This window comes from Schistocerca piceifrons, chromosome 1 (assembly GCF_021461385.2).
Source record: "Schistocerca piceifrons isolate TAMUIC-IGC-003096 chromosome 1, iqSchPice1.1, whole genome shotgun sequence".
In the NCBI taxonomy this organism is placed as follows: domain Eukaryota; kingdom Metazoa; phylum Arthropoda; class Insecta; order Orthoptera; family Acrididae; genus Schistocerca; species Schistocerca piceifrons.
This window is the reverse complement of record NC_060138.1, coordinates 726472313-726485843: the sequence shown is the minus strand read 5'-3', so window position 1 is coordinate 726485843 and position 13531 is coordinate 726472313. Positions and strand designations below refer to the sequence as shown.

The 13531-nt window shown below is 37.2% G+C and overlaps 1 protein-coding gene across 2 annotated transcripts in view; it reads left to right on the top strand.

Moving 5' to 3' along the window:
- The window catches only part of LOC124789859, a 115438-nt gene that overhangs the window by 80211 nt on the left and 21696 nt on the right, over positions 1–13531 (top strand). For both annotated transcript variants that reach the window (XM_047257374.1, XM_047257382.1), the window contains exons 6-7: positions 7418–7716; positions 12416–12836. In XM_047257374.1, coding sequence (XP_047113330.1) covers positions 7418–7716; positions 12416–12836 — 720 coding nt within the window. The remainder of the gene's footprint in view (positions 1–7417; positions 7717–12415; positions 12837–13531) is intronic.

Here is a 13531-nt window from a genome sequence, read left to right as displayed (position 1 = left end):
ACTTGATACAGTCATTGGTAACCATGACACTGACCAACCTAAATGCAGTTAACAAGAAACCTTTCCTTTTACAAGTTTTGAGTGAAACCTTTTGTAAACTTCTATTGCTTAATATTTCAAGCAGTGGTTTATACATTGGAAACTATATATTAACAAAGACTGTGGCTTGATGACTGCAAATTAAAATGTCCAGAATTTTGCCTCTACTTGGTCATGAGAGTTTTTCCAATAGTTGACACAAGTTTCAACTTTTTCTTGTTCAGTGAATATAGGAAAAGAAGACTTCTTTTATGGCTTGAATTAAGTGATCAACTCATTTTCCCTGAAAGCTGATTGGTTGGAGGTAGTGGGGTGGGGAGAGGTGGGAAGAGTTTTTCACAAGTGAGGAAAATGAGGGCATGAAGCACTGTGGTGTTAAAATCAATCAGTAGGTTGGAGACAGCTCAACATTAATATCTCATAAGAGAATTTGTGATAGTTGTCACTTTTTCTCTTGAGTTTCCATTGCTGTAGCTTACACAGATGATTGGTGGAAGCACAAGATTACAGGTTTAGCCTGAATGTGTAGATTAACTTTCAGAACAAGGACTTAATAAGGGACCAGAAAGGAAATGGTAAGATTATTTTAGGGATTTGCAGCTTCTAGAAGTTATTGAAAATCATGATTTTTAATAACAACTATATGCCGCTTCATTACAATCTGTACTAAAATACTGCTTGGTGACACTAATGCACACATTGTGAAAAATAGGAAATTTGAGACTGTCATAGTTTAATATTTTTTTTGTGTATCTAAAATTTAAAAACCTCTCTCACACCGGCCTGATTTAGCTTCACTGATCAGGATAGTAAAAACATGCGTATGTTAAGGGAATTTTCATTCACAAAGCAGGCTTATCACATTCACACAGTTCAATACTGTTCTATCCTGATTAAATTGAGCTTAACTTAAATTCCATAAGGCAGTGAAGCAATTTCGAAGTCTCGGTGCGACAAAAATTGTCAGTCGATCTCCTGGAAACATTTGTAATAATTATTAACTTTCGGTGATCACATGGGGAAGACTGGAGATCTGCTGGTAAGACCGTGTTAGCCTATTTATTTGAAGTAACTGGATATCTTGAGCATACAAAACGGCAGGTTCGTCCAGTGTAAATCAGACGTTCCCCACTGATCCCGTGCAACACAGCGTAGTAAGCAGACACTGTCAATAATAATCAGTTATCAGTTAAATAATACGCGAACACACTTACTTTAGTTTAGTTCATGTATTAAATTCCTTCTCATACAGAATCTCATCAAGATGGCGACTAGCTCAACAATACATACATATACATCCTCCTTCTTTCACGACTAATCGGCAAGAATTCCTTCATTCTTTTCATAAGAGAAAACATAGATAGCAGAGAAGCTATTCAATGGAGTAAATGGCGCTCCAAGGAATAATTGGGCTTGAAGCTACTTTGCATTGATAATCGGTAAGATAAGAAGAGAGATTTTGAGATATGTACTGAGTTATATAATTTATAAAATTTCTGAAAATATCGCGGAGAGACCGCTGCAAGAGACATTACAATAGGAGAATATCGAGCACACTTAAAAATAAACAGTTATAAAAGACTGATCAGTTTGTATAAAATATTCTAGTTAAAACTGGTGTCCACACATTTTCACGGGAACATATGAATATTAAAGTGATCAGAAAGGGAGGATTTGATTCAGATCATTCTGTCTCTAACCAGACTGAAACTCAGTTTCTCACATTTAAAACAAAAAGAAAATCCAGAAAGTAAGCAGATACAGCTCCAGTAGAACCGATTGTATATAAGAAAATATAGAAAAATTTAGAGAAGAAATAGACAACTGGAAATGTGATTGTTAAGAACTCGAGACTAAAATCACTAAAGTGGCAGAGGAAGCTTTAGGACTATCTAAAAATGAAAATAATACATGGTAGAGTGATGAGTGTGAACAAGACCAGAATACAGAGCTAATAGATTGAGAAAGTGAGATGTTCAAAAACAAAACAATCACCTAGAGCAGTAGAGACAACTGAGAAAAGAAACATCAAAAGTAATCCAGAAAATCAAAAAAACTTTTGATAATTTTAAAATTTTTACCAGTCCTTGAAACGTGGGCTTAATGGTATCAAGGACTAAGTATTTTTTTCAAAAGTGAAAATGCAAAATTAGGATTGAATAATTTATATTTCAGCAAGACATTTTGACAGACTCTTTGACTGTCCGGTTCCAACAGGTAAATTAGAATTTTCAGACACAGGAAAATCTCAATTTCCTCTAACAGAGCTAGAAATTAACAAAGGCAACATTCTAAAAACAACACAGCAAGTGGTGAAAACTCAATTTTAGCAGAATTGTTGAAATGATAAGAACCAGAGACTATAAAAGGTCTACACTGCCTTTTGAAAACATTTGGAAAACTGACAAGATACCAGAAGAGCAGAAAATATTATTACTCAAATCACTACAGAAAAAGGGAAACAAACAAATTGTCAGCAGAGGAGTGCCAGTTATATAATACTAGTGGCTTATAAAATGTTTTAAAAAATTGTCATGAACAGAGCTGAAGAAACTTTTGACAAATAACTGGGAGAATATGAGTGTGGTATTTCAAAGAGATGATCATGCACAGAACAGATTTTTCATTTAAAATCAGTAATTTGTCACATTGTGTTAACCAGCAAATCTATAACAGTATAAGTCATTGATTCCAAGAAATCATTGGAATCTGTAGTCAGAGAAAAAGTACATAAAATTAGTAGAGAATTTTATGTTAAGGCAAATTGGCACACATTATTTAAATTGAAATGTATGTGAGAATTATCTCAGCCATTTGAAATAAAAACTAGTGTTGGACAAGAAAATGGCTTATCACCTTTAGTGTTTAACGGTTAGCAAAAAAAAATTAAGTATCTGGAATATGGAGTTGAAAAGGTCACCGAATTGAACAAATAATTCTGGGAAGGAATTCAAATGGAATTAATGTAAACTGTGTGACTTTTGTGGTACTATCAGAAAATCTTACAGAACCAGGTACTTGGATAAATCTTCTGGAAAGAATTGTTCTCAGCATTTCGGCTGAAAAAATAAAATTCATGACAAATATAAAAAAAAATTCATAAAATCACATAAAGGTAAAATAATGAGTTAGTAAATTGAAATATCGTGGTGAAACTGCTCAGTAGAAAGCACTAGGAAAATTTACAATAGATGTAAAAGTTAATAAATGTAAAGCATGCATGGTTTTACTAAAAATATTGCAACAAGAACTAATTATCTAGGAATATAAAATTAAAACACTGTGCTACAGTGCTAAGACCAGAATGTTAATATGCATGTGAATTCTTAACAATGGACAGAGTAGAGAAACTTGAAAGACAAATTATTGGAAAAATAATGGGTGCAATTCAAACCAGAGATGGTTGAAAATGAGAAGTAATGTGGATATTTACCAAAAATATAGAAAATATCTGACCACAATCTATTGGTTATGACCTGTAGATTAAAACTGAAGAAACTGCAAAAAGGTGGGAATTTAAGGAGATGGGACCTGGATAAACTAAAAGAACCAGAGGTTGTACAGAGATTCAGGGAGAGCATAAGGGAGCAATTGACAGGAATGGGGGAAATAAATACAGTAGAAGAAGAATGGGTAGCTTTGAGGGATGAAGTAGTGAAGGCAGCAGAGGATCAAGTAGGTATAAAGACGAGGGCTAGTAGAAATCCTTGGGTAACAGAAGAAATATTGAATTTAATTGATGAAAGGAGAAAATATAAAAATGCAGTAAGTGAAACAGGCAAAAAGGAATACAAACGTCTCAAAAATGAGATCGACAGGAAGTGCAAAATGGCTAAGCAGGAATGGCTAGAGGACAAATGTAAGGATGTAGAGGCCTATCTCACTAGGGGTAAGATAGATACCGCCTACAGGAAAATTAAAGAGACCTTTGGAGATAAGAGAACGACTTGTATGAATATCAAGAGTTCAGATGGAAACCCAGTTCTAAGCAAAGAAGGGAAAGCAGAAAGGTGGAAGGAGTATATAGAGGGTCTATACAAGGGCGATGTACTTGAGGACAATATTATGGAAATGGAAAAGGATGTAGATGAAGATGAAATTGGAGATACGATACTGCGTGAAGAGTTTGACAGAGCACTGAAAGACCTGAGTCGAAACAAGGCCTCCGGAGTAGACAATATTCCATTGGAACTACTGACGGCCGTGGGAGAGCCAGTCCTGACAAAACTCTACCATCTGGTGAGCAAGATGTATGAAACAGGCGAAATACCCTCAGACTTCAAGAAGAATATAATAATTCCAATCCCAAAGAAAGCAGGTGTTGACAGATGTGAAAATTACCGAACTATCAGCTTAATAAGTCACAGCTGCAAAATACTAACACGAATTCTTTACAGACGAATGGAAAAACTAGTAGAAGCCAACCTCGGGGAAGATCAGTTTGGATTCCGTAGAAACACTGGAACACGTGAGGCAATACTGACCTTACGACTTATCTTAGAAGAAAGATTAAGGAAAGGCAAACCTACGTTTCTAGCATTTGTAGACTTAGAGAAAGCTTTTGACAATGTTGACTGGAATACTCTCTTTCAAATTCTAAAGGTGGCAGGGGTAAAATACAGGGAGCGAAAGGCTATTTACAATTTGTACAGAAACCAGATGGCAGTTATAAGAGTCGAGGGACATGAAAGGGAAGCAGTGGTTGGGAAGGGAGTAAGACAGGGTTGTAGCCTGTCCCCGATGTTGTTCAATCTGTATATTGAGCAAGCAGTAAAGGAAACAAAAGAAAAATTCGGAGTAGGTATTAAAATTCATGGAGAAGAAATAAAAACTTTGAGGTTCGCCGATGACATTGTAATTCTGTCAGAGACAGCAAAGGACTTGGAAGAGCAGTTGAATGGAATGGACAGTGTCTTGAAAGGAGGATATAAAATGAACATCAACAAAAGCAAAACAAGGATAATGGAATGTAGTCTAATTAAGTCGGGTGATGCTGAGGGAATTAGATTAGGAAATGAGGCACTTAAAGTAGTAAAGGAGTTTTGCTATTTGGGGAGCAAAATAACTGATGATGGTCGAAGTAGAGAGGATATAAAATGTAGGCTGGCAATGGCAAGGAAAGCGTTTCTGAAGAGGAGAAATTTGTTAACATCCAGTATTGATTTAAGTGTCAGGAAGTCATTTCTGAAAGTATTCGTATGGAGTGTAGCCATGTATGGAAGTGAAACATGGACGATAAATAGTTTGGACAAGAAGAGAATAGAAGCTTTCGAAATGTGGTGCTACAGAAGAATGCTGAAGATTAGATGGGTAGATCACATAACTAATGAGGAAGTATTGAATAGGATTGGGGAGAAGAGAAGTTTGTGGCACAACTTGACCAGAAGAAGGGATCGGTTGGTAGGACATGTTCTGAGGCATCAAGGGATCACCAATTTAGTATTGGAGGGCAGCGTGGAGGGTAAAAATCGTAGGGGGAGACCAAGAGATGAATACACTAAGCAGATTCAGAAGGATGTAGGTTGCAGTAGGTATTGGGAGATGAAAAAGCTTGCACAGGATAGAGTAGCATGGAGAGCTGCATCAAACCAGTCTCAGGACTGAAGACCACAACAACAACAATAGAAAATATCAGAAGTAATGGCAAAGCAAAGGTTAACCTTATTTGAATATGTCTCCAAACGAATGACAACAGGCTTACAAAACAAAAATGCGTGTAGTTCTAGAAAAATAAGTCAACAATATCAGAAATATGAAAAGAACCAGAAAGAAACAACATCCAAGAGTTAGAAATGAGTATTTTTAAGAATAAAATAGTAAATTTAGAAGGCTTTTGAGACAAGAAATAATAAAATATGAAAAACATGGACAGAACAACAAAGGTAGAAGATGGAAGACTGTTAAAACAGGAAAAAAAAAAACAAAGAAAGAAGAGAAATCGAACTTACGTGAGCCCAGTGAGTTAGTACAAAGATACTGTGCATATAGCTGTTGTGCAGATCATGAGTTTTCAAAAAAGTTAATGGTTCAATAAACATAACTGGTTTTGAAGAATGTACTAGTTCATGTGAACAAAAGTTTAAATGACACCTGTAGTAGTGATAGGCTCTAGGTGGAATAAAATAGCTGTGTACACACTTTACTATTTTTCACGTGTATATCACCACAGAAAAATTCAACAAGGCAAGTATATACCTCCTGACCTGCAAAGACTGTGATTAAGTATATAGTGGACAAACATGTAGAAATTTCAGCGTAAGATACTCAGAACATTTAAGAGCACTGAAAAGTGACAGCACACATTACAGATTTACAAACCACCACATGAAAAACAGCCACCAACCCAGTGGCACAGAAACAGACCACCAGACCCTAAAATGCAGTATTATTTGTACATTTTTTAACAGTAGAAGAAAACTAGGACATCTAAAAAGCTGTCACTCAGGGCAATAAAGGCATCAATGATCACACATTACTCTGCAACAAAACACTATACAGTGCCTTAAATGAAATATCAAAAACTCTTATCTCTCTCTCTCTCTCTCTCTCTCTCTCTCTCTCTCTCTCTCTCTCTCTCTCTCTCTCTCTCTCTCTGAATGAAAACCATTGGAACAAATACAGAATTTATGGCCATCAATTTGAAACAAAACTGTGAAACAAATGACCGTCAAAAGCACATCAAAAATGTAAATTGTTCTGTGAAATGTGTGTCAAAACCACAATAACATAACAAGACATAGAATTCACAAACGAGCAGGAGAAAACATGAATAAATGCTGTTAAAATACAAAACATAATCCATGGATTACAACCCACACCAGGTAGTTGTACTTACTAAAGCCTCACAAATTTTTACCGATGTCCACAGGTAATTCTAACCACACAAAAACAACAAAAACATGTTTGGCACACAAATACAAACCAAATGCAACAAAGGCCAAAAAGTAGCATATGACATGATTTTTTGCTGGAATATATATTTTAAAGGCTGTTTTATAAACAAAAATTCAGTGTAGATGATATCCTAATGTCCCATATGTCTGTAGATGACATGCCATATTAATTTAGACCTGTGCCTGATTCCTTTTGGCAGCCACAGGACACATGCAATGTGCCATGTAATCTAAATAACAACAAAATCTGATGTAACATATTTCCTAACCTAAATAAAATCTGTATGTATGTATGTCATGAAAATTATAAGAGAAAAGCCTACTGAGGATGTCTTAACTGTGGTGAAATGTATTTGGGTAGTAAAGCAAAAAAGTAATTTTGTGCTATCAAAAAGGTGGACCAATCTTTAGTTCATTATCATTTTTCTACATCCACAGGAACGAGAGCTCAATATTCCAAAATTGCAGATTTTTTTCTTTTCCAGGAAGTTTTTGAAGCAGATTACAGCTATTAAAGATGCAGGATTTAGAGGAGCAAGGAACGAAGTTGAAACATTTCTTGCTAATACAAGTAAAAAGAAGCAGCCTAAAGGTACAGTGAATGCAGATGAATTGATGCCTCTCAAAAATGCAGCAGAAAGTTTGGAGAAAAAGTTGTTAAACTACATCAAAAGGAATAAGTGTTCACCTGTCATACGTGACAAAGCTGTTGACTATTTACTGAGTGGTCAGGTATTTATACCACCTGCTGGTATATGGAACATGTTCACAGCGGATAGCACAGGTATTGTTTACAAACATTTTAATTATTTAATATTGGCTGTCAAGTGGTATTCTTGAACTTCATCACTTATTTTTTGGGTAGAGGAATTGTTGTTGTGGTAGTTGTTGTGGTCTTCAGTCCTGAGACTGGTTTGATGCAGCTCTCCATGCTACTCTATCCTGTGCAAGCTTTTTCATCTCCCAGTACCTACTGCAACCTACATCCTTCTGAATCTGCTTAGTGTATTCATCTCTTGGTCTCCCCCTACGATTTTTGCCCTCCACGCTGCCCTCCAATACTAAATTGGTGATCCCTTGATGCCTCAGAACATGTCCTACCAACCGATCCCTTCTTCTGGTCAAGTTGTGCCACAAACTTCTCTTCTCCCCAATCCTATTCAATGCTTCCTCATTAGTTATGTGATCTACCCATCTAATCTTCAGCATTCTTCTGTAGCACCACATTTCGAAAGCTTCTATTCTCTTCTTGTCCAAACTATTTATCGTCCATGTTTCACTTCCATACATGGCTACACTCCATACGAATACTTTCAGAAATGACTTCCTGACACTTAAATCAATACTGGATGTTAACAAATTTCTCTTCTTCAGAAACGCTTTCCTTGCCATTGCTGCCTACATTTTATATCCTCTCTACTTCGACCTTCATCAGTTATTTTGCTCCCCAAATAGCAAAACTCCTTTACTACTTTAAGTGCCTCATTTCCTAATCTAATTCCCTCAGCATCACCCGACTTAATTAGACTACATTCCATTATCCTTGTTTTGCTTTTGTTGATGTTCATCTTATATCCTCCTTTCAAGACACTGTCCATTCCATGCAACTGCTCTTCCAAGTCCTTTGCTGTCTCTGACAGAATTACAATGTCATCGGCGAACCTCAAAGTTTTTATTTCTTCTCCATGAATTTTAATACCTACTCCGAATTTTTCTTTTGTTTCCTTTACTGCTTGCTCAATATACAGATTGAACAACATCGGGGAGAGGCTACAACCCTGTCTTACTCCCTTCCCAACCACTGCTTCCCTTTCATGTCCCTCGACTCTTATAACTGCCATCTGGTTTCTGTACAAATTGTAAATAGCCTTTCGCTCCCAGTATTTTACCCCTGCCACCTTTAGAATTTGAAAGAGAGTATTCCAGTCAACATTGTCAAAAGCTTTCTCTAAGTCTACAAATGCTAGAAACGTAGGTTTGTCTTTCCTTAATCTTTCTTCCAAGATAAGTCGTAATGTCAGTATTGCCTCATATGTTCCAGTGTTTCTACGGAATCCAAACTGATCTTCCCCGAGGTTGGCTTCTACTAGTTTTTCCATTCGTCTGTAAAGAATTCGTGTTAGTATTTTGCAGCTGTGACTTATTAAGCTGATAGTTCGGTAATTTTCACATCTGTCAACACCTGCTTTCTTTGGGATTGGAATTATTATATTCTTCTTGAAGTCTGAGGGCATTTCGCCTGTTTCATACATCTTGCTCACCAGATGGTAGAGTTTTGTCAGGACTGGCTCTCCCACGGCCGTCAGTAGTTCCAATGGAATATTGTCTACTCCGGGGGCCTTGTTTCGACTCAGGTCTTTCAGTGCTCTGTCAAACTCTTCACGCAGTATCGTATCTCCCATTTCATCTTCATCTACATCCTCTTCCATTTCCATAATATTGTCTTCAAGTACATCGCCCTTGTATAGACCCTCTATATACTCCTTCCACCTTTCTGCTTTCCCTTCTTTGCTTAGAACTGGGTTTCCATCTGAGCTCTTGATATTCATACAAATCGTTCTCTTATCTCCAAAGGTCTCTTTCATTTTCCTGTAGGCGGTATCTATCTTACCCCTAGTGAGATAGGCCTCTACATCCTTAAATTTATCCTCTAGCCATCCCTGCTTAGCCATTTTGCACTTCCTGTCGATCTCATTTTTGAGACGTTTGTATTCCTTTTTGCCTGTTTCACTTACTGCATTTTTATATTTTCTCCTTTCATCAATTAAATTCAATATTTCTTCTGTTACCCAAGGATTTCTACTAGCCCTCATCTTTATACCTACTTGATCCTCTGCTGCCTTCACTACTTCATGCCTCAAAGCTACCCATTCTTCTTCTATTGTATTTATTTCCCCAATTCCTGTCAATTGCTCGCTTATGCTCTCCCTGAATCTCTGTACAACCTCTGGTTCTTTTAGTTTATCCAGGTCCCATCTCCTTAAATTCCCACCTTTTTGCAGTTTCTTCAGTTTTAATCTACAGGTCATAACCAATAGATTGTGGTCAGAGTCCACATCTGCCCCTGGAAATGTCTTAAAATTTAAAACCTGGTTCCTAAATCTCTGTCTTACCATTATATAATCTATTTGATACCTTTTAGTATCTCCAGGGTTCTTCCATGTATACAACCTTCTTTCATGATTCTTAAACCAAGTGTTAGTTATGATTATGTTGTACTCTGTGCAAAATTCTACCAGGTGGCTTCCTCTTTCATTTCTGTCCCCCAATCCATATTCACCTACTATGTTTCCTTCTCTCCCTTTTCCTACACTCGAATTCCAGTCACCCATGACTATTAAATTTTCGTCTCCCTTCACAATCTGAATAATTTCTTTTATTTCATCATACATTTCTTCAATTTCTTCGTCATCTGCAGAGCTAGTTGGCATATAAACTTGTACTACTGTAGTAGGTGTGGGCTTCGTATCTATCTTGGCCACAATTAGGCATTCACTATGCTGTTTGTAGTAGCTTACCTGCATTCCTATTTTCCTATTCATTATTAAACCTACTCCTGCATTACCCCTATTTGATTTTGTGTTTATAACCCTGTAGTCACCTGACCAGAAGTCTTGTTCCTCCTGCCACCGAACTTCACTAATTCCCACTATATCTAACTTCAACCTATCCATTTCCCTTTTTAAATTTTCTAACCTACCTGCCCTATTAAGGGATCTGACATTCCACGCTCCGATCCGTAGAACGCCAGTTTTCTTTCTCCTGATAACGACATCCTCCTGAGTAGTCCCCACCCGGAGATCCGAATGGGGGACTATTTTACCTCCGGAATATTTTACCCAAGAGGACGCCATCATTATTTAATCATACAGTAAAGCTGCTTGCCCTCGGGAAAAATTACGGCTGTAGTTTCCCCTTGCTTTCAGCCGTTCGCAGTACCAGCACATCAAGGCCGTTTTGGTTATTGTTACAAGGCCAGATCAGTCAATCATCCAGACTGTTGCCCTTGCAACTACTGAAAAGGCTGCTGCCCCTCTTCAGGAACCACACGTTTGTCTGGCCTCTCAACAGATACCCCTCCGTTGTGGTTGCACCTACGGTACGGCTATCTGTATCGCTGAGGCACGTAAGCCTCCCCACCAACGGCAAGGTCCATGGTTCATGGGGGAGGGGGGGGGGGGTGTAGAGGAAACCTTAAGAAAAAGCAGATGGACACATGTGAAAAAGTAAATACAAAAAAATGCTATATTTTGGTACTAAGGGTTCCCTATCCTGACAGAAGAGAGTAAAGGGTTGGAGTAAGACTAGTAAGGGTTAAAAAATTGAGGAAAATTTACCACGGATGCTGGGTCAATGGGAAAAAATTGATTGTAGGTATGGGACAAAATTAGAAGTGAAAGAGAACAGTAGGCAAATCAGTGTGTGGCAGTATAACAAATATTTTGGGGGGGGGGGGGGGGAAACACTTATAGCCATAGTTCACTGCCATGAGCTGCTGATAAATACATCTTTATTACAACCTGTTTGCCCTCAGATTATCAGGTATTGAAGATATTTCAAATACGTAGTAAAATACATAACATTGATTTATGATGGATTTTATGCCATTTGATGCCATATGTTTTATGCTGCTATGTAAGCTGTTTTTAATATCTTTTGATACCTGATGGTCGGAGGGAAAGTTGGATGTAATAAAGAGGTATTTTTGTCAGCTCATGGGAGTGAACTCTGATTTTTTTTTAAATATTTAAAAGTTATTTGAGGCACAATCTTAAAAAAAATACATCACTAAGAATCCAATGCAGAAAGAGGTGTGTGTGTGTGTGTGTGTGTGTGTGTGTGTGTGTGTGTGTGAGAGAGAGAGAGAGAGAGAGAGAGAGAGAGAGAGAGAGAGAGAGATGAAAGGGAATAATAATAATATTAGAAGAAGAAAAAGAAGAGAAAAGTGTTATAGATTGAGACTTCATGGTTGGTGAGAACCATTGTACACAAAGTTTCCTCCTGCGAAGTTGTGAGGAACAAATACAGGGATGGAGAACATACATGTGAAAATCACCACCATAAATATTTTCAGGTCATAGATTGTTTTCATAGCTTTATTGTATATTTTTATTTTGTTCATGTTTGTTTAGTTTAAATCAGGAAAGTAGCTTACATGACTTATACAGCACTGTTATAACAGTTAGGCAAAAAAGCATCTCAGTCTGTAGAGCTTACATCAAAGAAATCAATAATAGAGGCCAAACTGTGGCATTCTATCTTCATTCACTAAAGATGAAAGAATTTCGTAGGAATGCAGGGTTTTTTTTGTAACATTCATCCATGGGGAGTTGCTAGCGGTGAGCAGCATTTTTGCATTATTGCTATACTTTCTGTTACATGTTCCTTTTCTGTTTACCTATTTGATGCTTGAACTTTATTTTTAATACCATACATGTGTTTAGTTGCTCATGAGAACTAAAAGAATAATTAATTATTTTCAGATGAGTCTGATCATCTAGCACCATGGTTAATTGAAATCTGGAGCCCTATGCTAAACTTGTTGCAACAGAACCTCAATATTTTACCTACACTTCTGTGTCGACTTGCCTCGGCAACTGCAGATATACAGTTAGAACAGCACCAGCAGAGGGTTGCAGCACTTTGGATGAGAGAATTATTTGCAGCCTGTGCCAAGTCACAACTAGTCCTCAAAGCTGCATGTTCAGAATTTTCTTGGTGTGACAAAAATGTACCAAAAGAACTGTGGAGTAAGGCTGAGAGACTTGTGGTTAAGAAACAGCCTCATTTTGAACGCATAATTAGTTTAAGAATTTCTGAATTACCTGATGCAACTTTGTCTGTTGATGATGTTAAAGAAATTCTTCTTTCGCCAAGCAGATGGACACATTTATTCTTACCAGAGTAAGAATTTTTCCCTTACTTGATCTTTAATTCCTTTTTATATGTTTCTTATGATTTTGGTGTACCTGACATGTTATTTGGCTGCATGCATGTTGATTAACTTCTCAACCAGAACTTTCCGTGAATTATTATTTCATGTTATTGACTATGATACAGCTGTTCACAAAGGTTATGACGTTAAAGATAATACATAACGAGCTACATTGTGACAGGAATGCAACCAGTGGCTTCCAAAAAACACAATTATTCACCAAAGACTGGGAAACCATGCTGTTGTTGCAGTGAGTTAACAGTGAGTTAATGTATGTTGTGGCTGCATTCACACAAGTTTACCTTTAAGAGAAATAGGGTAGATTAGTGGTATGGCAGTATTAGGACATAATGTATGGGGGAAAGCACGAGTCAGAGCTTGGACTTGTCTTTCTCATGGATATCACTTTCCTGGCTAGAGTATGGATGGAAGAGTGGTTTAAAAATGAAACTGGATATTTTGTAGGTTGTGTGGCTAATGGAATATCATTTTGGGGAAGAGGCATAAAGGGTTTTGGAGAAAATATTCTTTCTTGTAAGACATGATGCTAGATAGTAGAGGTCCTGATGGATGTGGTTCAGCTGTTGTTCATGTTGGTAATGTGGAATGAGCAGAGTGCTCCTTATAGATGGTTAATGGCCGTGATTGGAATACATGCAATAGA